Here is a 27,500-nt window from a genome sequence, read left to right as displayed (position 1 = left end):
ACGCACAAAAACCCAACCACCCAAGACCTGACCTCCCCTCCACACCACCCTCCACCATACCCCCACACACCCTGTGTCCAGTTGCCAATGGACACGTTCCCAAGGGCTCTACCTATCACCCAAGACAAAGGACACCAACACCCAAGACCTTACCTACCTACCTACCACCCAAGACAAAAGGACGCCCCTCCTCCACCACACCACACCACCATGTGTCCAGTTGCCAATGGGCGCATTCCCAAGGGCTCTACCTACCACCCAAGACATAGGACACCAACACCAAAGACCCTTCCTACCCACCACCCAAGACATCAAAAGGACACCCTTCTACCTTCATGCCTACCACCCAAGACAAAGAACACCAACACCCAAGACCCTACCTACCTACCCACCACCCAAGACAAAAGAACACCAACACACAAGACTCTATTTACCTACCTACTTACCCACCACCCAAGATTACAAAAGGACGCCCCTCCACCACCCACACACCCCACTCACCCTGTGTCCATTTGCCGATGGACACGTTGCCCAGGGCCCTACCCACCACCCAAGACAAAGGACACTAACACCCAAGACCCTACCTACCTACCTACCTACCTCCCAAGACTACAAAAAGACACCTTCCACCACCCCCACCCTCTACCCCCACTCACCCTGTGTCCAGTTGCTGATGGACACGTTGCCTAGGGCCCTACCTACCACCCAAGACAAAAGGACACCCCTCCACCACCACCACCCCCTACCCCCACTCACCCTGTGTCCACTTGCTGATGGAGACGTTGCTCAGGGCCCTACCTACTACCCAAGACAAAAGGACACCCCTCCACCACACACACCCCCTACTCACCCTGTGTCCAGTTGCTGATGGATACGTTGCCTTGGGCCCTACCTACCATCCAAAACAAAAGGACACCCCTCCACCACACCACACCCCCTTCCAACTCACCCTGTGTCCAGTTGCCGATGGACACGTTGCTCAGGGCCCTACCTACCACCCAAGACAAAAGGACACCCCCTCCACCACCCCCACCCCCTACCCCAACTCACCCTGTGTCCAGTTGCTGATGGACACGTTGCCTTGGGCCCTACCTACCATCCAAAACAAGAGGACACCCCTCCACCACACCACACCCCCTTCCAACTCACCCTGTGTCCAGTTGCTGATGGACACGTTGCCTAGGACCCTACCTACCACCCAAGACAAAAGGACACCCCTCCACCACACCCCCCCCCCTTTCCAACTCACCCTGTGTCCAGTTGCTGATGGACACGTTGCCCAGGGCCCTGTTGATGAGGTAGCCGTGGCTGGGCTCCGAGGACAGGGCGTACAGGAGGCTGTCGTCCGGGGAGTCCCGATCCTCCACACTCAGCACCCGCGGGGTGATCTGGAAACCCAGGGTGCCCCCACCCAGCTCCGACAGGGTGGAGGCCCCACTGTTGATGCTCACCTGGAAAGGTTGAAGTCAGTGAGAACTGGCGGTAAGGGTCAAGGTCGTTGTTCAAAGCAGTGTCGTTTTTGTTTTTTGTTGGGGTTTTTTGGTGTGGTTTTTTTTTTTTGTTGTTGTTGTTGTTTGTTTGTTTTGTTTTGTTTTTGTTGTGGGTTTGTTTTTGTTTGTTTTGTTTGTTTTTTTGGGGGGGAGGGGGAGGGGGAGATGGGGGGGTCATTTTCTCAAGGAAGCATCACTGCGTTCGGATATATCCATATACGCTATACCACATCTGCTAGGCATATGCCTTACCCTATCCGAGTGGATTTCTTATCAGAATTTTGCCAGAGGACAACACTCGTTGCCATGGGTTTTTTTTTTCGTTTTTTTTCTTTTTGTAGTGTGCCAAGTGCGTGCTGCACACGGGACATCGATTTATCGTCTCATCCAAACGACTAGACACTTAGTTCGATTTTTCCAGTCAAAGATGGAAGAAAGGGCGAGAGAGCAATTCGAATCCAGACTCTCACAGACTCTGTATTGGCTGACGAGTCTTAAACTATTCTGCCACCTTCCTCTGTGTTCAATGCAGTGCGGTGAGAAAAGTGTTGCAGAGCGCGGCATGCAGCAGCACTAGGTGTTGAGATGCAGTGCGAAGCGATGCGTCAAGATGGAACGTGGTGCAGTACAGGACAATGCAATCTTCTCATCTTTCAAATTGCAATACAATACGTTGCAATGCAGCGCAACGCAACGCAATACCACACGAACCCATTTCACCCTTTGAATACAAAGGAGGCAAAATTGCACTGGTTCTTAATGCTGCACCCTTGGGGGCTAGTTGGCCTTTGGGAACCATCCCTACGCCGACTGTCCTAAAAGCGTCTTGGCCGAGAGAGTGCGGATGTAACTTGGGCAAGACTCTCCACTATAATCAAAGTCTTGCCCAGACAGTTGGGATAGCAGTTGATGCCTCCTCTGCTGTTCTGATGGTCAAAGTCGAACACGACTGACTATCATACATACATACAGTACAGTACAATGCAATCTTGTCATCTTTCAAATTGCAATACAACAAACTGCAACGTATCGCAATGCAACGCAGTGCCACACGAACCCATTTCACACTCTTTGAATACAATACAAATGCAATGCAACGCAGTGCAATATGACACCGTATTAAAAACAAAACCTGAAGTTTAAAATCACAGTCAAAAATTCGGCGATGACTGTCTCTCACCTGAGGTATTCCGTTGTCCACAGGAATGATCTCAATATCCATGGTCTGGGGCCTGCGGGTAGGGGCCGTGGTGTCTGGATAAACGAAGTAGTCGGAGTGCGTACCGTCGGTGACAGTGAAGGAGAAACTGTCCTCCAGCGTTTCTGATTGGTCGTGCTGGTAGCTGATGAGGTTGTCGTTCAGGTCCTCCATGGTGAAGACGGACACCCTGCGGGTGGTGTTGTACAACAGCAGACCGTGGATCGGAGCCTTCAGTGCGCGGGCAAGGTAAAAGATATTATCATCATTATTGTTATTATCATTGTTATTATTTTTATGAGCATTTACGCCTAATCTTGAAAACAAGACCTAGGCTTTTACCAACAGAACACATACGTAAATATCAAAAAGGAAAAACTGAAACAATACACTAAAAACTATCAAAAATTATTCACCCCAACCCCACCCCACCCCACCACACACACACACACACACACACACACACACACACACACACACAATACACACAAGCACGCGCGCACACACACACGCACAGAAGTCGTGGCACTTAATCATGAATAGTTCACAATCAGAAATACAACCAACAAAATCTGAAACTATCTTTACTCACTCACTCATATAAAAGGGTGTCTGCTGAGTGAAAGCGCCAGTGATGGGGTGAGGTTTTTTTGGTTTTTGTTGTTGTTGTTTGTTTTTTTTTAATGTGCAAAGATTAGGAACTTGACTTACTTCTTTCCTTTCTCTGTCTGATATTAGTCTGTCTGTCCCTTTCTCTGTCTTTCTGTCTCTGTCTCTGTCTGTCTTTCTGTCTCTGTCTCTGTCTCTGTCTCTGTCTCTCTCTCTCTCTCTCTCTCTCTCTCTCTCTCTCTCAATGAACGAACAAAAAAATTTCCGGATGTTATATCACAAGACTAAATAACGTGCAGACTGGACAACATTCAGCATTAACCCTTGTCATTGCAGCAAAATTCAAAGCGAACTCACAAACAGAAAACGACAATCAAACACTTCCACTTGAAAACCCCTTAAACTCGTACTCTTCAGATGCAAAGCTTGCACCTGAAAAGATCATTTCTGTAATCACGTTCACGACAAGATAGCACAAACTGGAATACATGTGGATGGCAAGATATCTGGCTGGAAGGACGGATAAACAATATCCCGCTCAGGTAATACAACAAAAGCGCACGCCTGCATATTCTTCTTCTGCTCAATACACATGGGTTGGGAAAAGGCCTGGAGCCAGTTGCATTGCTTGGTTCTAACTTTTTGACAGTTACACGTGACTAAATGCCTACGTTGACCGAACTACGCCATTGGTCAGTTCCATACTACACACAGTTAGTAGCGCGTTACGACCACACCAGGCTCTCCCGTCCGAGCAATGCAACTGGCTCCAGATCTGAAAGCCCCACGCCTCCATACTGATCTTCTCACCTGTGTGACGGTGAACGTCAGGCTCTCATCGGGCGTGTCGCGGTCCTCGGCCTTCAGCTCGAAGGGCGTGATCAGCTTCTGGTCCCCTTCCTTCAGGTGCAGCTTCTGGAACATCACCACGGGCTTCCGGTTGTCCACGTCGCTGAGGGAGATCCGGAAGGTCCTGGCTACGGGGTTGAAGCCGTCCGTCACCTCGAACTCGAAGGAGTCCATCTTCATCTCGTCGCCCGAGGTGTGCACGTAGCGGATCTTGTTGCCGGCCAGCTCCAGCTGGGAGAAGGCCGTGATGGGCACCCCGGGTCTGTCTGAACTCTCCAGGTAACTGGAAGGAGAGGAAATGGGTGGGGGGTTTTTGTGGGGTTTTTGTGGGGTTTTTGTTGGTTTTAGTTGTTGATTTTTTTGGGGGGGTTTGTTGTTGTTTTTGTTCGTTGGTTTTTTTGTTGTGTGCGTGTGTGAGGGTTTTTTCCATGAAGTGTTTATTCTGTCACATTGACGTAGGCCTCGTATCTGCCTGATGTCTTGTGAATGGACATTTTCTTGTCGTACTTAAGTCTTCGGATGGTGTTGGTTGGTTTGTCAGTTGGTTTGGTGTGTATGTGTGTGTGTGTGTGTGTGTGTGTGTGTGTGTGTTTGTGTGTGTTGTGTGTGTTTGTGTGTGTGTGTGTGTGTGTGTGTGTGTGTGTGTGTGTGTGTGTGTGTGAAGCATGACCTCAACAATCCTAGTCAACATAAAGTATAAGCCCGATCATTAGCCACAAAATAAATGCTGAATTGATAGTGTTTATTTTCTGAGACAGACAGACAGACAGGCAGAAAGCAGAGAAGGAGAGGTAGAGATATGGACGGAGAGAAAGTGGCAGGGGAAAAAAAACCAGAGTTGTCCTTGACAAAATCATGTAGAAAAATTACATTTTGATTGATGAATATGTTTACGCCAGCACAAACAAGAAAAAAGGAGAAAAAGAAGAAGAAGCGAAGAGAAAAAAAAAAAAAAACGTGTGACGCTGGACTGTCAGTATAAACACACAAAACTTTCCATCCCTTCCCCACTTACCCTCTGGCAGGTGCTCGAGTGATGATGAACTGCAGGTTCTCATCAGGGGTGTTGAGGTCGGCGCCGCTGAGCAGGTCTGTGGTCAGGATGGCCGTACCCGCCTCCGGCAGCTCCACCCCTTTGTTGATGACTGTGGGGTACACCATGTCCAAGCCCTCCACCGTCACGTAAAAGTAGCGGTCAATCAGCGGGTTCAGCCCGTCCGTAACGTCCAGCTTGATGAGGTCTCGCACGCCTCCGATGCCCGTGTGGGTGTAGTGGATGGTCCTCACGTCGATGTCCCTCTGCGTGAAGTTCATGCCCTGGGTCAGGTTCGTCGACTCCGAGTCGGGGTCCACCTTGTGCAGGTAGCCGAACTTGGGCTTCTGGCGGATGATGTACACCAGGCTGGCGTCGTTGGAATCGAGGTCCTCGGCCTTTAGCAGGTCGTTGGTGATGACTTTGGTCTCCCCGGCAGTCTCCATCTCCAGCCCGTTGTTGATGGTCAGGCGCGGAGTCTCGTCGTCCACAGGGAAAACCTACGTCCACACACAAAGTTCAGTCAACGATGGGGGGCTGGGAGGGTGTGTGTGTGTGGGGGGGGGGGTGTTGAATCTTCAAAACTGCGTTTTAATCCAGTACTGCAGACGTTGATATCAGCTATCTAAAACATATATGCTCCTCACTAACATTTTTTCAACACTGTCAACGACTTCGAGTAGGTATCAGATATTTAAAACATATATGTTCCTAATCGATTTTTTTTTAACACAGTCAACGACTTCGGGTCGATATCAGATATCTAAAGCATTTATTTTTCTTACTAACATTTCAGTACAGTTAACGACTTCATGTGCTTCCTTTTTTTTCTTCTTTTTTTCTTCTCACGAGTAAATAATATTATGTTAGGCTTAAACTGGTACAGATCTAAATGAAAAACAAATCTACAATTTTCTTTGATCAACTTGACATCTGCATTATCATTTTGGTCCAAAATGTTTTCATTAAAAACGTATCTATTTCAACAATTGTCACTCGCGTGCATTAGCACACAATATACACGCGCGCGCGCGCGCGCGCACGCACACACACACACACACACACACACACACACACACACACACACACACTCAAACTTACACTCATACACACAAGCAGCGCAGACACACACGCACATATATACAACATGTATCAAGAGGAATATTTCGTACTATAAGAAGCTATAATTAGACAACCATTAGACGGGCGCAACAGCCGAGTGGTTAAAGCGTTGGACTTTCAATCTGAGGGTCCCTGGTTCGAATCTCGGCAACGGCTGCTGGTGGGTAAAGGGTGGAGAATTTATCCGATCTCCTAGGTCAACATATGTGCAGACCTGCTTGTGCCTGAACCCTCTTCGTGTGTATACGCAAGCAGACGATCAAATACGCACGTTAAAGATCCTGTAATCCATGTCAGCGTTCGGCAGGTTATGTACACAAGAAAATACCCAGCTTGCACACCCCCGAAAACGGAGTGTGGCTGCATACATGGCGGGGTTAAAAACGGCCATACACGTAAAAGCCCACTCGTGTGCATACGAGTGAACGCGGGAGTTGCAGCCCACGAACGAAGAAGAAGAAGACAATCATTAGAAAACAAAAAATAGCAAAAACGGCGAAAAAGCCAACGCAAACTCACGACCGGTCTAATTTTCGTAGGCTAAGACATTGTACAAGTTCATCCATAAATAGCCAGCAGTCTTCAGGCGGCACAGAAGGTCAACAAATACCACAGACCTACAGTTCTGAACACACGACATTCACAATGATCCCAAACAGTGTTACCTTTTTCAACAACAAAGACGAAATGAAGGAGACAAAGCCAGCCAGTGGACAAAGGTCAAGGAACGAAAACAGAAAGGAAAACCACAAAAAAATAAAATAAAATAAAATAAATAACGGCGACAAAACAATAGCAGTCTACAAAATATCAACACAACGTTAATCAGTTTCAGTTTCAGTTTCAGTAGCTCAAGGAGGCGTCACTGCGTTCGGACAAATCCATATACGCTACACCACATCTGCGAAGCAGATGCCTGACCAGCGGCGTAGCCCAACACGCTTAGTCAGGCCTTGAGAAAAAAAAAGGTAGATAAATAATAGATAAGCGTACATAAATAAGTAAATAAATACATAAATAGATAAATAAATAAATAAATAAATAATAATGATAATATGAAAAAAGGTAATAATAATAATAATATAATAAATAAATAAATAAATAGGTAAATAAATAAGACAACAAGGATGACAGATAAGCAAATAAATGTAAAACATGAAGACACACATTCACACATGTTACATATCAATACAACACAAACAGAAAGTGAAACAGAAGAAAAGGAACCAGTGCAAAACAGCGGAAGTAAGGGAGCACAACAAAGTAAACAGACCGTGAACAGCAAAACAGACAATACAGCTTTGAACAAAACAACAGACTGTACCACAACTCAAAGAAGAGAACGACACGACACGACACAAACACAACGGTAAATAAATAACGTAAGAAAACGAAACAAAGGCAAAAAAGCAGATTTATCAACAACAACAACAACAACAACAACAAAACAATCAGTGATTATAAACCCATTCAAAATGAACTCAACCCAAGGAAACTCACTCGCAAAGCCAACACCCACGTCCATTTTTCAGACCAAACCCGCAACTGAATCAAACCCACAGCTGAACTAAAAACTTGCTGGAGCCAGACCCCCCAGAACCCAACCCAAACTCAACCTCAGATCCCAACCCAGCTGAACCCAAACTCCTGAAACCTCTCTCTCTCTCTCTCTCTCTCTCTCTCTCTCTCACCTTGATGGGCACGGTCATGGACACGTTATGCACGCCGTCCAGCAGGTTGAACCCGAAGCTGTCCGAGATGGTCTCCGTGTCGTCGTGCTCGTACTCGATGGTGGAGGCTCCGGAGATGTCGTCCAGGGTGAAGTTGGTCACGGGGAAGCTGCCCTCCCGCGTCTGGCGAACGATCTGCCCGTGCTGGGGAGGCTGGGTGATGACGAAGGTCACGGTGTTGGTAGGTTCGTCGGCGTCCACGACGTTCAGGATGGGCAGGTCGATCATCAGGTTCCCGCCTTCCACCTGGGGTACATGTCGTGAGTTGTGTTGGGTGAACTTGAATCATGATCGAGTTAGAGTCCTTGTGACAAGGCGTGCATGTTGTAGGGGTGTTGTGTGAACTTGAATCATGATCGAGTAAGAGTCCTTGTGACAAGGCGTGCATGTTGTGGGGGTATTGTGTGAACTTGAATCATGGTCGAGTTGTGGGGGTATTGTGTGAACTTGAATCATGGTCGAGTCAGAGTTCTTGTGACAAGGCGTGCATGTCGTGTGGGTGTTCATGTTGTGTGAACCGGAATAATGATCGAGTTGAGTTATTGTAACAAGGGATGTGTGTCGTGTGTGTATTGGGGTGAATCGGAATGTTTGCTTGTTTTGTGCTTGCATCTTCTTTATTATGATATGTTATGAAAATACAGATACACTTGCAAATCAATTGCTGCTGTAATGCAGTACTTAGCAACTGTTTAATGTGCTAAATGCTGTATTTCGTCTTCTCTGACAGATATATATATATATATATATGTGTGTGTGTGTGTGTGTGTGTGTGTGGCCGTGTCCCGAGAGTTTCTAATAGGGTACGGCACAAAAGACTTAACTAAATGATTGATTGAATGAAAGGATAGACAAGATCCCACGCACAGGCCAGGAACATATAGAGGCCAGTCACAAATGGGGTTTTCTATTGGTTTATTTACAATAGTTATAAACTAAAGGAGAAGAATTAAGAGAAGAAGTAATGAGAAGAAGACAATAGAAGAGAAGAACTAAGAAGAAGACAGTGCCTGGAATGACACAAACAAATGTCATAAGCACAACATGTCAGCACAAGTGAATAGTAAAGCACATGTATACATGGAAAGACTATCACTCGGGTTTGGGATACGCAACAACATAATGCATGTGTGTGAAGACCAAACGCTGACATCAAATGACATTTCTAATACATTTAAATAGCTCAGTTAAAGTGATTGAAGCGATGCTGACTTGGTGGAAGTACACTGACAGTATAGATTAGATAAAGCTTATACTGTGTCAAAGTGACTCAAATGAATCAGTTTATCATGTTGCACTATACTGGAGTAAGCCGTATAGGAGAGAGCATGATAACTAAATTACAGTTAACAGACTGATACATACCAGGTGGCTTTAACCAATAACTGGTATTAATCCAACACTATCTTGTAATCACCTCAACAGAATACTACACACTAGTACTTACAGCGATACGTAGCGTAGCGAAGTGTCAGCCGTTGTGGGGACACACATGACACAACACACTGCTCAACGCAGCAAGAGAGAGAGAGAGAGACAGCTCTGGTCAGATGACTGACCAGGTATGAAATGACCACTCATCACTCACTGTGCCAATTTATGCAAGTTTAGCGGACCGCAAAGTCCGTCACGTGTGCTTGCGAGCAGATCGTCACTAATCACGGAGAATCCGATGACAATTGTGTTTGTTTAAAGGTGTTCATTTTTAAATGATTCCTGAACCGATTTACGTCGGATAAGTTGCAAAAGAAAGAGCTCAACACCTACTTTATAATGAGTATAAAATGAAGTGTTGATTATTTAAGATGAATTTATAATCTTAATTTAAGTCACCTGAACAGGGTCAGTTTTAACGAGCTCGTCGCTGAAAATTACAAACTGCGTTAAATCACTTTAACGTAGGCAAACATAAATGGAATAGATTTGAAGATGGAATTGCGACGATTCTGCCAGTATATAATACTTGTAGTTTACTGATCTGACAAAAGAGGTATTAATTAATTACGGTGGAACAGAAACACAAGTTTGCTCTCAGCCAATGACGTACCGCGATGCGACACTGGCCGAGCAGGTGGTCTGGCTAGGACAAAATGATGTAAGCGGAGTGACGTCACACAAGTCTGGGCGCCGGTAAGGAGGGAAAACGTCGCCTGCTTTAGCTTGTGTGTGAGCGGTTTTGGAGCAAGCATAGCGCGCTTGGTCATATATATATATATATATATATATATATATATATATATATAATACGAACTGTGTAAAATTCTGGTTATGATGATGATAACGTTTCAATGTGGGAGATATAAACTTCAATGCAAGAAACAAAACAAAAAGATCGAATCAAATTCTTGTGACAGATAAAGGGTGAGTTCAGAAACGGAATGAAGGGTTTTTGTGTGGGTTTTTTTTTCTGCTTTTTTTTTTTTAATTTAAGATAATTAAAAAAAAATTAATGACTTTCTTTCTTGTTCTGTTGCGACGGTTGTTTGTCATTCTGATGGTGGGAGGGTCAAACATTGTATGCCTTCACCACCTGTCGTGGGTGTGTTGGATGAGTCGGAATCATGATCGAGTTAAAAGTCTTGTGACAAGCAAAGGGTGAGTTTAGAAACGGAATAAAGGCTTATTTTTAACTCCCCCAAAAACCAAACCGACGTCCTTCTTCTTATTCTGTTGCTACAGTTGTTGTTTGTTATTCTGATGGTGGGAAGATGGAATGTTTCTTGAACTGTGAATGAGTTTGGAGGAGGTGGATAAAGGAAGAGTCAGGGGGAACTAGTGAAGGAAGGCGGGGAGAGAAAGGCGAAGACACAATGCAGGAGGGATAACAAGAAAGATGAACGGATCCACGGACAGTAAAGAGGGGAAACACAAACTGGTATTAACATATTGACAGATTACTGTTGTTGTTGTGTTGTTGGTCTCTCTCTCTCTCTCTCTCTCTCTCTCTCTCTCTCTCTCTGAGGGCCAAATGAAAAATGAAAAAAATCATGTTATTGATTATCCCACTTCCCTCATTACAGAAAATTAATTCTCTCTCTCTCTCTCTCTCTCTCTCTCTCTCTCACACACACACACACACACACACACACACACACACACACACACACACACACACACTGGGGTGCAGGGAAAACAGGGTGTGCTGAAGCAGACGGACAGACCGACAGAAGAGCAGTGGTGGTGGTCTCCACTCTGGGAGGGACGCTCACTCGGTCTGGCTCCGCGACTAAGCCATTATTGTCGTTAGTAGGGGGCTTACTAGATGGTGTTCCTAAGTACGTTAAGTCAGAACAGGCACCACAGAACACCACCGAAGTGACTCAGCAGCAGTGCAGGGTCTCATCTAGTGTGTGGCATCCCGGCGACCTAATATCGATGGTTCCCTGCGGACTGCCGACGCTGGAACTGTGACGGACGAACCAGGGTGTGGCCGTGTATGGAGGAATCTAAGTGAGCGGCGTGGGAGTAATGCCACTGAAACGGTGCAGATGATGGGGCAGCAACAAAAAAAAAAAAAAAAGAAAAAAAAAAGAAGAGCAATGGCTGGCTTTAAAGAAAGTTGTAGAGAAACCTTGCTGGACCTCAGGAACCTCTCCTTTCAACTGTGAAGAGACGCAAGCTGATATGGTTTGGACACAACACTCGACACACCAGTCTGTCCAAAACAATCATGCAAGGCACCATCGAGGGCGAGAGAAGAAGAGGAAGACAGCGGAAGAACTGGCATGAGAACATCAAACAATGGACCGGACTCCACACACGTGAGCTGCTACCGGCGGCTGCCGACAGAGACAGATGGAGAAGGGAGGGCGCGTCTGCGGTCCTCAGGCTTCCCCCAACGACTAGTTATGGGCCCGAGGGTGAAGAAGAGATAGCGAGATCAGAACACAAGTAAATACTGCAGTGGAGAAAAGTGATAGAAGACAAATGTGGTGGAACTTTTTACTTTTTTTGTCTAGGCAGATTCGTATTGGGGCTTGAAGGCGTTTGGGGAAGAAACGTAACAAAAATAGAAAACATAAGGGTAGAGAAAGAGAGAAGAGAGGGAGGAGAAGAAAGAGAGGAGTGTGGGAGAGAGGAAAATGAGAGATAGGAATGGATAGAGAGAGAGTGGGGAAGATGGGATAGACACACAGACAGACAGACAAAGAAACAGAGACACAGACTGAGACAAATAGAAAAAACAAAACTATAAAAAAAACACACCAAGAAACAAGCAAGAAAGACACAAGTACAACCACATAAATTGACAGATTCATCAATAGATGGAGATAAATTGATAGATACATCGATAAATACATTAATGGATAGACAAACACAGTACGGGAGACAGAAACAGACAGCGACATCATGAGACAAAAAAAAAACAAAACAAAAAAAAAACGGAATATGACTGCCTGAACGGGAAGGTAAAAACAGTCATATACCCCACTCACAGATACGATTGAACGTAGGAGCTGCAGCCCATGAAGACAGCAGAACAGGAAGAGGACCCCAAGGGTATTCTTCTTCTTCTTCTTCTTCTTCTTCTTCTTCGTTGGTTCGTTCGTTCGTGGGCTTCAACTCCCATGTTCACTCGTTAATGTTTATATAATATCAACAACTTACCACCATGAATTCTCGTAGAGCCACCTCCGGTTCTTCGTCATTGGTCGGGAAGATATCGATGGGGAAATCAAACTTGGGGGAGAAGTTGAGGCCGTCAGAACACTGGAAAGAAAACTGGTCCTCGCGGGGCTCCACCCCTTTGTGAACGCTCTGCACGTAGTTGATGACACCTAGACGGATGTCACGAATGGTGAACGAAGAAACGGGGATTCCCACTCGCGGTTTCTCCGATCCGGGAGCCGGGGCGACGTTCTCCAGGTATCCGTTGCGGGGCTGCTGAACGATCATGCACATGATGTCCGTGTCCTCAGTGTCAATGTCCGTGGCGTCCAGGTGTCGGGGGAGGATGGGGGCTTTGTCGCTCTCCAGCACCTCGAAGGGCTGGCCCAGGGTGACGATCGGGGGCTCGCTGTCCACGGGGTTGATGACCACCTCCACCACGATCTTCTCGAAGGGAGCCCCGTTGGGGGAGGCGCTCTCCCTGCCGTCCGTCAAGGTCAGGACGAAGGAGTCGCTGCGTCCCTCAGGACCGACCTCCCCGCCAGTGTGGAGGTAGCTGATCATGCCCTCCCTCAGGTCAGCCTGGGTGAACCGCGTGGTTTGCTGGTCCTCCCTCATCACCAGACCCTCGTAAGGCTCCTCTTCCAGCATGAAGGTCAGCAGAAGATCGTCCGTGTCTGGGTCGGAAGCTTTGAGATCCTCAGGCGACAGAGTGACGTCGGAGTTCTCGTCCACCTCGATGACGATGGCCAGGATGCCTCCATCGACGCCAGCGAGGGTTGGCGACTCGTCGTCCACGGATTTGATGTCGACGTTGATCTTGATGGGCACGTGGTGAACGCCGTCAGTCACGTCCAGGCCGATGTTGTCCTTGCCGCCGTTTTCCCCTACGTTGCCGTAAGACATGCGTCCGTCGTACAGGTCCTTCCTCGTGAAGACGTCGCCAACCTCCATGGGCACCTCGTCGAAGTTGAAGACTCCGTGCAACGGGGTTTCCACAACCTGCACAGTCATCACACAGAAACTGTTCACAGCTTTCTGTTCACTGCTATAAAAACTGTGATAAAATCATTCGCACGATGTTTGCAAAGTTTAATCTGATCATGTTGCTTACAGTCCAGCCGACCGTGAAGGGGTTAATTCAGGGCTGAATACCTGTCAGTTCTTAAAACCAGTCGAAGAATTCTAATGTTCAAAGATCAATCAAAACAACGTTGAAAAGGCCAGTTCACTCAGTTGTCTCGCTCAATCCACACAAAATTCAAGTATTAAAAAAGAAAAGAAAGAATTGGGGGAAAAAAAAGAAAGGAAGAAAAAGTCTGAAAATATCACATCACCCACGATTGTTTCAGACCACGCACAATTTAAATCATTGATATCTTTCGGGAAATTTTGTAAAGTTTTTCTTCTCTCCCTTATGAAGTGATTTGTAATTTGCACGGACATCAATACGTTAAAATGAAACCAAAACTCTGCACTCGCTCATATCTGTTCTGGCTAAAGTGTATAGGTTTACCAAGTCCTTATGCAAGCAAAATAGGATACAATATTTCAGTGTGAAGTACAGTACCAATAGTAAACAACAGCGATAACACTTGTATTTGTATTACTCTTTTTGTCACAACATATTTCTCTGTGTGAAATTCGGGCTGTTCTCCCCAGGGACAACGCATCGCTATACTGACAGCGCCACCCTTTTTTTCTTCTTTTTTTTATAATTTACTGCCTACAATTTTATTTGTTTTGTTTGTTTTTATCCAAGTGGATTTATCTACAGAATTTTGCTAGACATCTCTTTAATTGCCCTGGGTTCTTTTACGTGCGCTAAATGCATGCTGAACATGGGACCTTGGTTTATCGTCTCATCCGAATGACTAACGCCCAGACCACCACTCAAGGTCTAGTGGAAGGGGGGAGAAAATACTGGCGACTGCCGGTGTGATTCGAACCAGCTCGCTCAGATTCTCTTGCTTCCTAAGCGGACGCGTTACCTCTAGGCCATCACTCCCCACTGTTAATCAACAAACCGCAAAAAAGATCCACCACCAGGCAAGCCAGAACCAACCCCCCTCCCCCCTCACCTCAAACTGCAGGTCGTCCTCATCAGAGTCCGGGTCCTCCACGTTCAGGATGTCAGGAGTCAGCACCACACTGCTGTCTTCGTCCACGCGGATGCCTGCGTTGGTGATGATGGGCGGGTGGTTGTCCACGGGCTGCAGCATCACCGTGAACCGCTGGTTGGGCAGCACGTTGCTGGAGGCGTCCTCCACGTCGAAGAAGAACTGCAGGATGCGAGGCACCACGCCCAGCTCGCTGCCCGGCGGTTTGTAGCACACCTTGCGGTGGTTCACCTGGGGACGTAGATCAATACACAGCAGCTTTATTTTTCTACACAGTACAACGTGTTGTAGACAACCTCAGCATCATCATCAGCATCATCAGCATCTTCTTCTTCTTCTTCATCATCATCATCATCATCTTCATCAACTACTGTCGTCATCTTCATCCAATCTGTCTGAAGAAGTTGATCGACATCACATCATCTTTATGCAGCATACATGTAATCAGTATTACCATCATCGTCATCGTCATAACCTCTGTCCTGACCATCACCTCATCTGTGGATGAGTGAGGGAGCTAATTGGCACTATATCATCCTCACACAGTATGAAGTGATCATCATCAGCAGCAGCAGCAATAGTATGATAATCAACATCATCGTCATCACCAGACCACCACCGTACCCTCACCATTATCCCCTATCCCGTGTCTGGGTGAAAAATTCGATGGACACCACATCGTCCTCGTAAAGCACAGTACCATCATCACCATACTCAGCATAATTATCACCATTGTTCACGATCTACATCAACGGCATCACCATCAGCATAACGCCAATATCATCATCGTCACCACCACCACCACCATCATCGCCACCACCACCACCATTATCACCACCACTACCATCATCATCACCACCACCACCACCATCGTCACCACCATCATCGCCACCACCACCACCATTATCACCACCACTACCATCATCATCACCACCACCACCATCATCACCACCATCATCATCACCACCACCACCACCACCATCGTCACCACCATCACCACCACCACCATCATCATCACCACCACCACCACCACCACCATCGTCACCACCATCACCACCACCACCATCATCATCACCACCACCACCATCAGCATAACACCAATATTAACACCGTCACCACCACCCACCATCATCATCACCACCACCAACACCACTATCATCACCACCACTGTCACCACCACCACCACCATCATCATCACCACCACCACCATCATCATCACTATCACCGTCAGCATAACGCCAATATCAACACCATCACCACCACCACCACCATCGTCACCATCCTCTCACCTGTGCCTGAGTGAAGAAGCTGATTGGCGCCATTCCACCCTCGAGCAGTGGTGATGTCATCACCACCACCATCATCACCACCACCACCACCATCATCACCATCAGCATAACGCCAACATCATCATCGTCACCGCCACCCCACCCCCATCCCACACCCACACACACACCACCACCACCACGACCATCGTCACCACCCTCTGACCTGTGCCTGGGTGAAGAAGTTGATGGGCAGCACGTCATCCTCACACAGCACGATGTCCCCAGCCTCCATGGGCGTGTTGACGTCGGTGTCGAAGGGCGGGACAGTGATGTGGAACTTGATGTCGCGGTCGTCTGTGTCGTCGTCCGTGTAGCGGAGCACCTTGCGTCTGAACTCCGTCAGCTCGAACTCGTCCACGTCCATCTCCAGGGTGGTGCCCGGGTAAAGGTAAGGCAGCTGGTCGTCCACTGGGGCCACCTGGCGGGGGTAAAAACGGTCAGGCACGTAAAAATCCCACTCGTGTACAAACGAGTGAACGTGGGAGTTGCAGCCCACGAACGAAGAAGAAGAAGAATTCTTTTGGGAATGAAGCGTCCTTTCAGTTAACTAAACAACTGAAAATGTGACAAAATATATTCTGTATGCTTGACAATTCTGGCTGTCTATTCGGTATGAATAAGCAAAACAGAGAGCAGTCTTGTGACATACGAGACTGATTTGTCTAATGTGACAAAGGATCATTTTCTGTATGCTTGACAATATTGGCCGTCAATTGGTATCGAAAAAAAGCAAAACAGAGAGCGACTGTCTTGCGACATAATCTTTCTCTTCCTCCCGCGCATTTTTCATCTCATCAAGAGAGAGAGAAGAAAAAAACGTTTTCTTCAGCTGCCAGTGCCCAAGTGTGTTAATAAGTAACATGAAAAACAGTGGAGCATCACAAACCGACATTTTATGAATACTTTGAAACAAAAATAGGATAGAAACAACATTGGTTTACACTCGTTCACCTCAATCGGTATGATTTCTGAACTGGGAGGATCCAGCTTGATAAACATCCAATCAACAGGTAAAGAAGACACCTGACAGGCTGAAAGACAGGAAGAGAGAGGGAGGAGTCGACAGAGCGGAAGTTGCGTTCGCGCACGCGCGCGCGCACACACACACACACACACACACACACACACACACACACACACACACACACACACACACACATTCCCCTTCACACACACACACACACACACACACACAGACACACACGCACACGCACGCACGCACACACATACACACGCACACACAGACCCCTCTTCAACACACACACACACACACACACACACACACACACACAGACTCCCCACCAACCCCACCTACCCAATCCTACCCAATCACCCACCCTACACACACACACACACACACACACACACACACACACACACACTCACACACACACACACACGTGATCATGTGCTCATGTCTATGTTTCATTGTGTCTTATGAACAATAAGATTTTATGACAATAAAATATTCTATTCTATTCTATTCACTCCCCCCTCACCCACCCCTCACCACCACCAGCCACCACCCACCACCAACACACACGAACTCCAAACCCAACCCACCACAAATCAACCCACCACACAACTCCACACACACACCCTGACCCCCCACCCACACCCCTCCTCCCCCTCCTCCTCCCCCTTCCTCTCCCACCTCCCTCACCTTCACAATGAACTCCTTGAGGTCCGACTCGTTGGGAGGGGTGGCGCCATCCTCCAGGTGGAAATAGATGTGGTCCAGGACAAAGTCGTTGCGGTGAGGCCCAACGTGGCGGTAGAACACTTTGCCGTCCATGATGTCGTTCTGCGTGAACTCCTTGACCACCTTCTCGTACACCCCGTTCTCCAGGGTCCACGTCTCGGGGTCGTCTGGAGCCTGGACATGGGTGGAAACAGCGCCCTACTTTAGAAGTAAACTCAATCAAATTATGGTGCTTAGAGCCTCGCCGACCACTGAGGCTATCTCAAGGCTATTGCCACGTTAATACCTACTACAAGTCAAGGGGAAAAAATCCAATAAAAAAAAATAGTCACAGCTTTAAGCTATCCATTCAGAGTTTAAAAAATCTTCCATAGTTTAAAACCTTCAAATCTGATTAAAAATGTTTACTTCTTTCAAGAAGTCCATCAGCGTCCACGGAGGGACATCACGAAACAAAGTCTTCAGAGAAGCCGCCGTGTAATGTCTGTGTCTTACGTCATGCAGATCCCAACAGTCAAGGAGCACGTGTTTCATGGTGAGAGGCTCATCACAGGGAATACATAGAGGGGCCTCTTCCCCCTTCAACAAGTAACAATGAGTAAAAAAAAAAAAAAAATTAAAAAAAAATGTTTAAGTGTGCCCCGCGCGCAGTCTGCACAGCACAGACTCCTTTCTATTCTTCACCACCGATGGGAGGGTTTCTTTTAGGTCTGGACGGATTTGGAACAGCTTGTTGTCCGTCTGGGTGTTCCACTCCTTTAGAAGTAAGAGCCTCTCCTCTCCTACAGAGGACATCAGGAAGAAGTGAGTGAAAAATAATAACGTTTTATTTCAAGGATATGCGCTGTGACTGTTACGTTGATGATATCAAGTTAATAAAGTTTGATATGAAAATGATAAATAAATGATGATAGTCAAATTAAACGCGCGCGCGCGCACACACACACACACACACACACACACACACACACACACACACACACACACAAAATCACAACAACAAAACAACTGCAGGTGTTCCAAGTCTTTCACCTTGACTGTTGACACTACGATGGCAACACCTCGGCGACTGAAGAAAAGTCCTTTTCTCCCACACGTGGAAAGTGGCACACAGGGGAAGGGGGGTTTAGGCCAGAGGGCAAGGAATACGGAGGGAGGGGGAAAGGGTAACAAAGGGAAGATGGGGATGGGGTGGGGGGGTCTTGACTGTTGATGGCAGTCCTGTGTCCTCTTTCCATTTCCACCAGAGACACCTCGCCAAACCGGGAGTGGGAACTACCAGCAGACTGGGGACGGTGGTTTTTCTGCCAGTAGAATGTCCGTGAGTGTCTGGGTTCGAGCATGGACACAGGAACAGGTCGTGTGTGAAAGGAGCCAAGGTGGCTTTTCTGCTAATACAATTTCCGCGAGAGTCTGGGTTTGAACATGGACACAGGAGCAGGTCGTGTGTGATCAGTGGTGAGATACTCTAGGAAGAGCTGGACAGCACAAGGTCTTCAGAGAAGAAGCCCCCCTCAGTCAAGTGTTTCGGCCCTTAACTCCTGGACATGGGGTGGACTTGGGGAGATGTTGTGTGTGAAAGGAGCCACGGTGCCTTGTCTACCAATACAATGTGGGTGAGGGTCTGGATTCGAACATGGACACAGGAACAGGTCGTCAGACAGCAGCGTGCTGTCATCATCATGAGTCTCATAATCAACATCATCATCACCAGACCACCACCATACTATTACCCCTCATCATTATCCCCTCTCCTGTGCCTGGGTGAAAAGGTTGATGGACACCCTATCGTCCTCATAAAGCATAGCACCATCATCATCATCCTCAGCATAATCATCATCATTGTTCACGATCCACATCAACGTCATCACCGTCAGTCACACCCTGGACCTGGGTGGAAAAGAGCAAGGTGGCAGAATAGTTAAGACGTTTATCTGCCAATGCCATGTCCGTGAAGGCCTGGGTTCGAATCCCCCGCTCTCGCTCTGACCTTTCTCCCAAATTTGACTAGAAAATAAAACCTGAGCGTCTGGTAATTCGGGTGAAACGATAAAGCGAGGTCCTGTGTGCAGCACGCACTTGGCCGCACTCAGAAAGAAGCCAAGGCAACAAACTTCTTGTTCTCTTGCAAAAAAGTGTAAAAGAAATCCACTCTCACAGGTACGCGCGCGCGTCATTCACGCACACACACACGCACATATTTATACCCATGCACTCAAGGCCTGGCAATCGCGTTGTCAGGCAGATAAGCTGCAGCGTATATGGATTCATCTGACGCCTCCTTGAGAAACTGAAACATGTCATGTCGGTTATTCTGTGACTTCAAGTGACAGAGGGAACGCGGGTGGTTGAAAGAAATATGAACAATGGACACGGGTACATGTCATGTCGGGTATGCTGTGACTTCAAGTGACAGAGGGAACGCGGGTGGTTGAAAGAAATATTAACAATGGACACAGGTACATCTCATGTCGGGTATGCTGTGTGACTTCAAGTGACAGAGGGAACGCGGGGGGTTGAAAGAAATATTAACAATGGACACGGGTACATGTCATGTTGGGTATGCTGTGTGACTTCAAGTGACAGAGGGAACGCGGGTGGTTGAAAGAAATATTAACAATGGACACGGGTACATGTCATGTCGGGTATGCTGTGACGTCAAGTAACAGAGGGAACTGATCTTTCGTGACTTCAAGTGACAGAGGGAACTCATCTTTTGTGACTTCAAGTAACAGAGGGAACTCATCTTTTGTGACGACAGAGGGAACTCATCTTTTGTGACTTCAAGTGACAGAGGGAACTCATCTTTTGTGACTTCAAGTAACAGAGGGACTCATTTTTGTGACTTCAAGTGACAGAGGGAACTCATCTTTTGTGACGACAGAGGGAACTCATCTTTTGTGACTTCAAGTAACAGAGGGAACTCATCTTTTGTGACGACAGAGGGAACTCATCTTTTGTGACTTCAAGTGACGGAGGGAACTCATCTTTTGTGACGTCAGAGGGAACTCATCTTTTGTGACTTCATGTAACAGAGGGAACTCATCTTTTGTGACTTCAAGTAACAGAGGGAACTCATCTTTTGTGACTTCAAGTAACAGAGGGACTCATTTTTGTGACTTCAAGTGACAGAGGGAACTCATCTTTGTGACTTCAAGTGACAGAGGGAACTCATCTTTTGTGACGACAGAGGGAACTCATCTTTTGTGACTTCAAGTGACAGAGGGAACTCATTTTTGTGACTTCAAGTGACAGAGGGAACTCATTTTTTGTGACTTCAAGTGACAGAGAGAACTCATCTTTTGTGACGACAGAGGGAACTCATCTTTTGTGACTTCAAGTGACAGAGAGAACTCATCTTTTGTGACGACAGAGGGAACTCATCTTTTGTGACTTCAAGTGACAGAGGGAACTCATCTTTTGTGATGACAGAGAGAACTCATCTTTTGTGATGACAGAGGGAACTCATCTTTTGTGATGACAGAGGGAACTCATCTTTTGTGACTTCAAGCGACAGAGTGTGACTTCAAGTGACAGAGGGAACTCATCTTTTGTGACTTCAAGCGACAGAGTGTGACTTCAAGTGACAGAGGGAACTCATCTTTTGTGACTTCAAGCGACAGAGTGTGACTTCAAGTGACAGAGGGAACTCATCTTTTGTGTGCTTCAAGTGACAGAGAGAACTCATCTTTTGTGACGACAGAGGGAACTCATCTTTTGTGACTTCAAGTGACAGAGTGTGACTTCAAGTGACAGAGGGAACTCATCTTTTGTGACGTCAGAGGGAACTCATCTTTTGTGACTTCAAGTGACAGAGGGAACTCATCTTTTGTGACGCGGGTGACAGGAGGAAAAGCATGTGTTGCATCGTGGAGAATGAACATGATAAAGGAGAAAGAAGGTGGACAGGGGAGAAGGGAAGAAGTATGGGAAAAAAGGAAAGAAAAAAGATAGAAAGAAAGAAAGAACAAGCAAACAAAAGGAATGGAAGCAAGCAAGCAAGCAAGCGCACACACACACACACACACACACACACACACACACACACACACACACACACACACACACACACACACAGGGATATACAAATCCGATTGCGGGCGCGCGCACACAAACGTAGGAACACACACACACACACACACACACACACACACACACACACACACACTAAGAACTGGGTAATTGCATTGACTCACACCGTACACATGACACAAGAAGAAAAGAAAAGATAAGAAAGAAAGAAAGAAAGAAAGAAACAGCTAAAAAAGAACGGAAGGGAAAAGGAAAGTGAGAGAGTCGTCAGATCTTTGAAACTTGATTACTGCAGCCTGAGTAAGCAAAGAACTTTCCCCCGCTTCAGAGCGAAAGTGTGAGTGCAAGCACACGCCGCGCGCCGGTTTGAGTTGATGACGTTCGTTCTTCTCTTTAGCATTTCTGTACCGGAAATGACGTTACGCCGGGGATGAGGGGGCGGAGCGAGAGGCGTGCCCTGTTGTAAGGAACTGACTGAGAGAGAGAGAGAGAGTGTGTGTGTGTGTGTGTGTGTGTGTGTGTGTGTGAATGGGCCAACTAGCAAAACAGTTTATAAATTCTATCTGAAAGAAAATGACATGATTTCCATAAAAACGCTCCAAAATGGTGATGATCCGCAAACATGTTGTAAGCAAACGCTGCCAAATAATTTCAGAATTGAATAAATAAAAACAACACTGGTGATTTAGCTTCGGACATTTTTTAGGATTCTCACCACAGTTATTGAAACAAAATGAGAAGTATCACTCTAAACAGCAAAAACATAACCCATCAAAATTTCAAAAGGCTTATATTATCGGCTCGGTCGGATGGATGAAGTTTAGCGGAGGTGTGTGGTAGGGGGTGGTACTTTCGCTGAAAAAGGAAGCGTTTGGGACGTTGACTGGCTTATTTTGTATTTGTATTTGTATTTCTTTTTATCACAACAGATTTCTCTGTGTGAAATTCGGCCTGCTCTCCCCAGGGAGAGCGCGTCGCTACACTACAGCACCACCCATTTTTTTGTATTTTTTCCTGCGTGCAGTTTTAATTGTTTTTCCTATCGAAGTGGATTTTTCTACAAAATTTTGCCAGGAAAAACCCTTTTGTTGCCGTGGGTTCTTTTACGTGCGCTAAGTGCATGCGTGATTCGAACTAGCGCGCTCAGATTCTCTCTCTTCCTAGGCGGACGCGTTGCCTCTAGGCCATCACTCCATTGTTGGTTGAATCGGGATTGTACTGGGTAGGGGTCGGAGCTGGAAGTTGAGTTGGACTGGGTGAAACAAGACTGGAGTGAATGGAAGGGTGCGTCAGGTTATGTCAAGCGGGTGACCGGCTATGGGATGCAAAATGGGCTGATTAGCACTTAGGTTGATTTGTTCCCCAGACTTTGCTTTTAACTCTTTCCTTGTGGACGACAGATGAAGCGAGGATGACAGCGTTTCACCGCTGCTGATTTTAACATGTTACATGCGGAAGGTGGAACACGTTGAACAAAATGGATGAAGACAAAGAATACTGCGCTTCTAACGACGAAAGCTATAGCCTGGGCCATTCCAGTTCAGACAGAAGAATGACTGCTGAGTCTATAAAAACACCAAATGGAGAAAGTTTATAAAAACTGTAGATTGTAAAATAAGACTCCCTGTTGATAAAACAGTCTTATTTGTGACCCTCCATCACGAAATGAGTCGCTTTGCACCTGACCAACTTTGTTGTTAGCGGCGATTTTAGGAGGGTGGGGGTCAGGTTGTCGATTTTCAGATTTTGACTTCATAGTAAACTTTAGGCTTTCTTTTATCTCATATTGAAGTATCTAGGCATAATTGTGTCTTCTTTTGCCTTAAAAGTGTGCTTAAGATACCTAACCCATCATTCTGATCGCCTATGACTTCGCAAAATCAATCAACTTTACAACCAACAGTTTTCATAAACTTTCTCCATTTGGAATCTCCCCTTCCTCCCCGCCCTCCTTTCCTACCTGGAACTGCCTCAGCAGAATCTGCCCCTCGTCAGAGAATGGCGGCTGCAGCACGAAACGGATGGTGGAGTCGTCGCTGTCGATGTCTGTGGCGCTGAGCACGAAGGGCGTGATCTCCACCACCTGCTTCTTCTGGATCTCCAGGCCCGTGTTGACGTTCAGGATGGGCGGCTCGTCGTCCTCGGGGAACACCCAGACGGGGAACAGGAACTCCACCTCGTGCTTGCCGTCAGTCATGCGGAACACGATGTTGTCCGAATACGTGTCGCTGCCGTCGTGCTCGTAGATGACCGACCCGGACTCCAGGTCGTCCGGTGTGAAGAACTTGCGGCCGTCCGGGATGATCAGTCGGCCGTGCCGCAGTCCTGCCACTGCCGACACCTGGGCAGATGGATGGTGCTGTGTGTATTGTACTGCCCTTACTATGTTTTCATGTGATTTTGCTTCAAACAATCTTAGTTTTGACGCTTCGTGGGGGATATAACAGAAAGCATAAAACAAAAGCTAACAGATGGATAATGCTTTTTTTTTCCTTTTTCTTTTTTTTTTTTCTTTTTTTTTCTTTTTTTTCTCTTTTTTTTTGTACTGTCCTATGTTTTCATGTGAGCTTCAAACAATCTTAATTCTGATGATTCGTGGAACATTTAACAGAAAGCATAAAACAAAAGCTAACAGATGGATCATGACTTTTTTTCTTTCTTTTTTTTTTACTTTCTTTTTTTTTGGGGGGGGGGGAGGGGGCATGGGGAGGAGTGGGGGGGGGGGTACTGCCCTATGTTTTCATATGATTTGCTTCAGACAATCTCAATTCAATTCTGACGCTTCGTGGGACATATAATACAAAGCATAAAACAAAAGCTAGTTTTAACTAACAGAAATACAACAACAACAAAAATATTATGCAAAAGCTAGTTCTAACTCTGTCACATACCTCGCTATTCTTTTTGTTGTTGTTGTTGTTTATCTGGCATATGAATTGAAGAAAAGGAGATAAGCACGAAATCTGGTTGCAGTACAACCATATCAGCATTCTCATATTGATTTCATATCATAGCAATACACTCCTTGCGCCTGTTAGCTTGTCAGAGTTGTCAGAGTGAGTGAAATTTCTGACAACATCAGAAAAGGTCGAGTCTTCGGTAACTATGGTTCTCTCCAAGTTACTGTCCGCAAACAATACATCCATTACTATCTCACCCTAAAACAATTTATAGCAAACGGTTTTTTAACGACTTGAATGTAGGTCACCAGAGGAAGCAAACATAGAAATCCTGACATCGTAGTCCTCAGCACTTCCCAACGCTACGGGTGGTATGCAGGAAAGTGAACGGTACAAAGAAAGCAGTCCTCTTTGAAGTTGTTAGACTTTATACCCCGACACTTTTTTACTTATGTACGCACCAAACCCGCTGAAGTTGTGTAAGACATTCTTGTCGGTTCCAGAACAACTGTTACTCTACTTGTTCCATGCCGAATATTCAAAGGTGGTAGCCGCATTCCAAATTCGTTTTACTTACATTGACCTGTTAAGTCATCGTGTGTATTGTAACTGCAATCATACTGTACATACATTTCGGTGTCGTTTTTTGTTTTGTTTTAAAATCAAGACTTGAATAACAGTGAATCAGACAACAAATGTCCCAAAACAGAACTCTGATTTAGCAGGAACATAGTCAATCCTTCGGCACACGACAGCAAGATAGGCGACAACATGACATAGAAATTCCGGTTGCTGAGAAGGACTCGCTCCCTCTCCTCTTACCCACCACGTTCACTGTCTATACTATACCCAGCCCCTACGGCCTGTTCCAGTTCCGAAAACATCATACACTCGCCCATAGATGAATAAGATATAATAAAACATAATATGGTATGACAAAATAAATAATAAAATAAAATAAAAAAAAATCAAGAAATACTGAGGAACATACTGTGACATCCTCCAGGTTGTCTTCATCAGAAATGCGCAGATTGCGGTCTGCCTGCAACGCACGGGTTTGACCCTCAAACAGCTGGAGACCCGTGTTGGTGGTGACCACGGGGGCCAGTGTGTTCATGGGCTTTACCATGATCATCAGGATGAACGGCTCCGAGGCATCACCGTCAGAGTCCACAGCCTGTGAAAAAAATTTTTTTAAAGATAATCAATCCTGTGGATGTTGATGTTCAAGAGTGGAGAGCTTGCTGAACTTTTGATGATAATGACTCGTACCTGTTTGACGACACGCTTACTCGTCTGTATAGCAGAATGTCTTGGAAAGGCGATCAGATGAATGATATTTTGTGCAAATTTCTGCCTTTTCGAAGTATAGCATTGCAAATTAAACTTCTGGTCATTGTTTACATAGACTGGTATCCTCTTGCAGCATAAATTTGTTTTGTTTTGTTTTGTTTTTTGTTGTTTTTGTTGAGGTTTTTTCTTTCTTTTTTTTCTCTTTTGTTGTTGTTGTTGTTGTTTTGTTTTTTGCTTGTTATTGTTCTTTTTCTTTGCTTAATATCATGTTTTGAGAAACGGTGGACAATGCGTTTAAATATCGCCCTCTCTTTTTTACACACACACATACGCGCGCGCGCACACACACACGCACACACACACACACACACACACACACACCACACCCCCCACACCCCCAACCCATCACTCCCACCCCCTCACACACACACACACACACACACACACACACACACACACACACTCACCTGAAACTCCACCACCACGATCCGCCTCTGATCCGAGTCGTCGGAGGGCGGCTTGTAGGCGATCTTCAGCTGGCGGAGGTCCCGCTGGTAGAAGGAGGTGATGGGCTGGCTCCGGTCGTCCGTGGATACGAAGTGACCCTCCCCGGGCAGCAGCGGCTTGGAGACGTTGAAGATGATCAGGTCCGGGTCCGTCTCGGCGTCCTGGGCGGCCAGGATCTCGGGCGTGAGGGCCGTCATGACGAACTGGTCCACCTCCATCGACAGGCGGGCGTCGAAGGCCGGCGCCGGCTTCTCGTTCTCGTTCCCCTCTTTGATCCTCACCAGGGTCTGTTGGGGAGAAGCGGTGCGGGTACTGGGTTTTAAAGACCTTAACGCTGACGCCAGGACCTAAACTAGGTAAACTGTTGCCTATGGGTAGGGATTTAAAGACCTTAACGCTGACGCCAAGACCGAAACTAGGTACAGTGTAGCCTATGGGTAGGGATTTAAAGACCTTATCGCTGACGCCAAGACCGAAACTAGGTACAGTGTAGCCTATGGGTAGGGATTTAAAGACCTTATCGCTGACGCCAAGACCGAAACTAGGTACAGTGTAGCATATGGGTAGGGATTTAAAGACCTTATCGCTGACGCCAAGACCGAAACTAGGTACAGTGTAGCATATGGGTAGGGATTTAAAGACCTTATCGCTGACGCCAAGACCGAAACTTGGGAAAGTGTAGCCTATGGGGAGGGATTTAAAGACCTTATCGCTGACGTCAAGACCCAAACTTGGGAAAGTGTAGACGTAGCCTATGGGTAGGGATTTATAGACCTTATCGCTGACGCCAAGACCGAAACTAGGTACAGTGTAGCCTATGGGTAGGGATTTAAAGACCTTATCGCTGACGTCAAGACTGAAACTTTGGAAAGTGTATGGGTAGTGATTTAAAGACCTTATCGCTGACGCCAGGACCGAAACTAGGTAAACTGTTGCCTATGGGTAGGGATTTAAAGACCTTATCGCTGCCGCCAAGACC

General features: G+C 46.5%; 1 protein-coding gene across 1 annotated transcript in view; it reads right to left on the bottom strand.

Annotated features, from left to right (window-relative positions):
* Positions 1–27,500, bottom strand: part of LOC143283963 (extracellular matrix protein 3-like) — a 290,875-nt gene that overhangs the window by 251,455 nt on the left and 11,920 nt on the right. The window contains 12 exon segments of the mRNA XM_076590437.1: positions 1,250–1,451; positions 2,671–2,919; positions 4,108–4,429; positions 5,162–5,679; positions 7,993–8,277; positions 12,640–13,641; positions 14,721–14,990; positions 16,251–16,505; positions 17,751–17,963; positions 23,782–24,162; positions 25,713–25,898; positions 26,482–26,808. Coding sequence (XP_076446552.1) covers positions 1,250–1,451; positions 2,671–2,919; positions 4,108–4,429; positions 5,162–5,679; positions 7,993–8,277; positions 12,640–13,641; positions 14,721–14,990; positions 16,251–16,505; positions 17,751–17,963; positions 23,782–24,162; positions 25,713–25,898; positions 26,482–26,808 — 4,210 coding nt within the window.

This window comes from Babylonia areolata, chromosome 7 (genome assembly GCF_041734735.1).
Source record: "Babylonia areolata isolate BAREFJ2019XMU chromosome 7, ASM4173473v1, whole genome shotgun sequence".
Taxonomy (NCBI): Eukaryota; Metazoa; Mollusca; class Gastropoda; order Neogastropoda; family Buccinidae; genus Babylonia; species Babylonia areolata.
The sequence above is the reverse complement of the archived record's forward strand: the minus strand, read 5'-3'. Positions and strand labels throughout refer to the sequence as shown.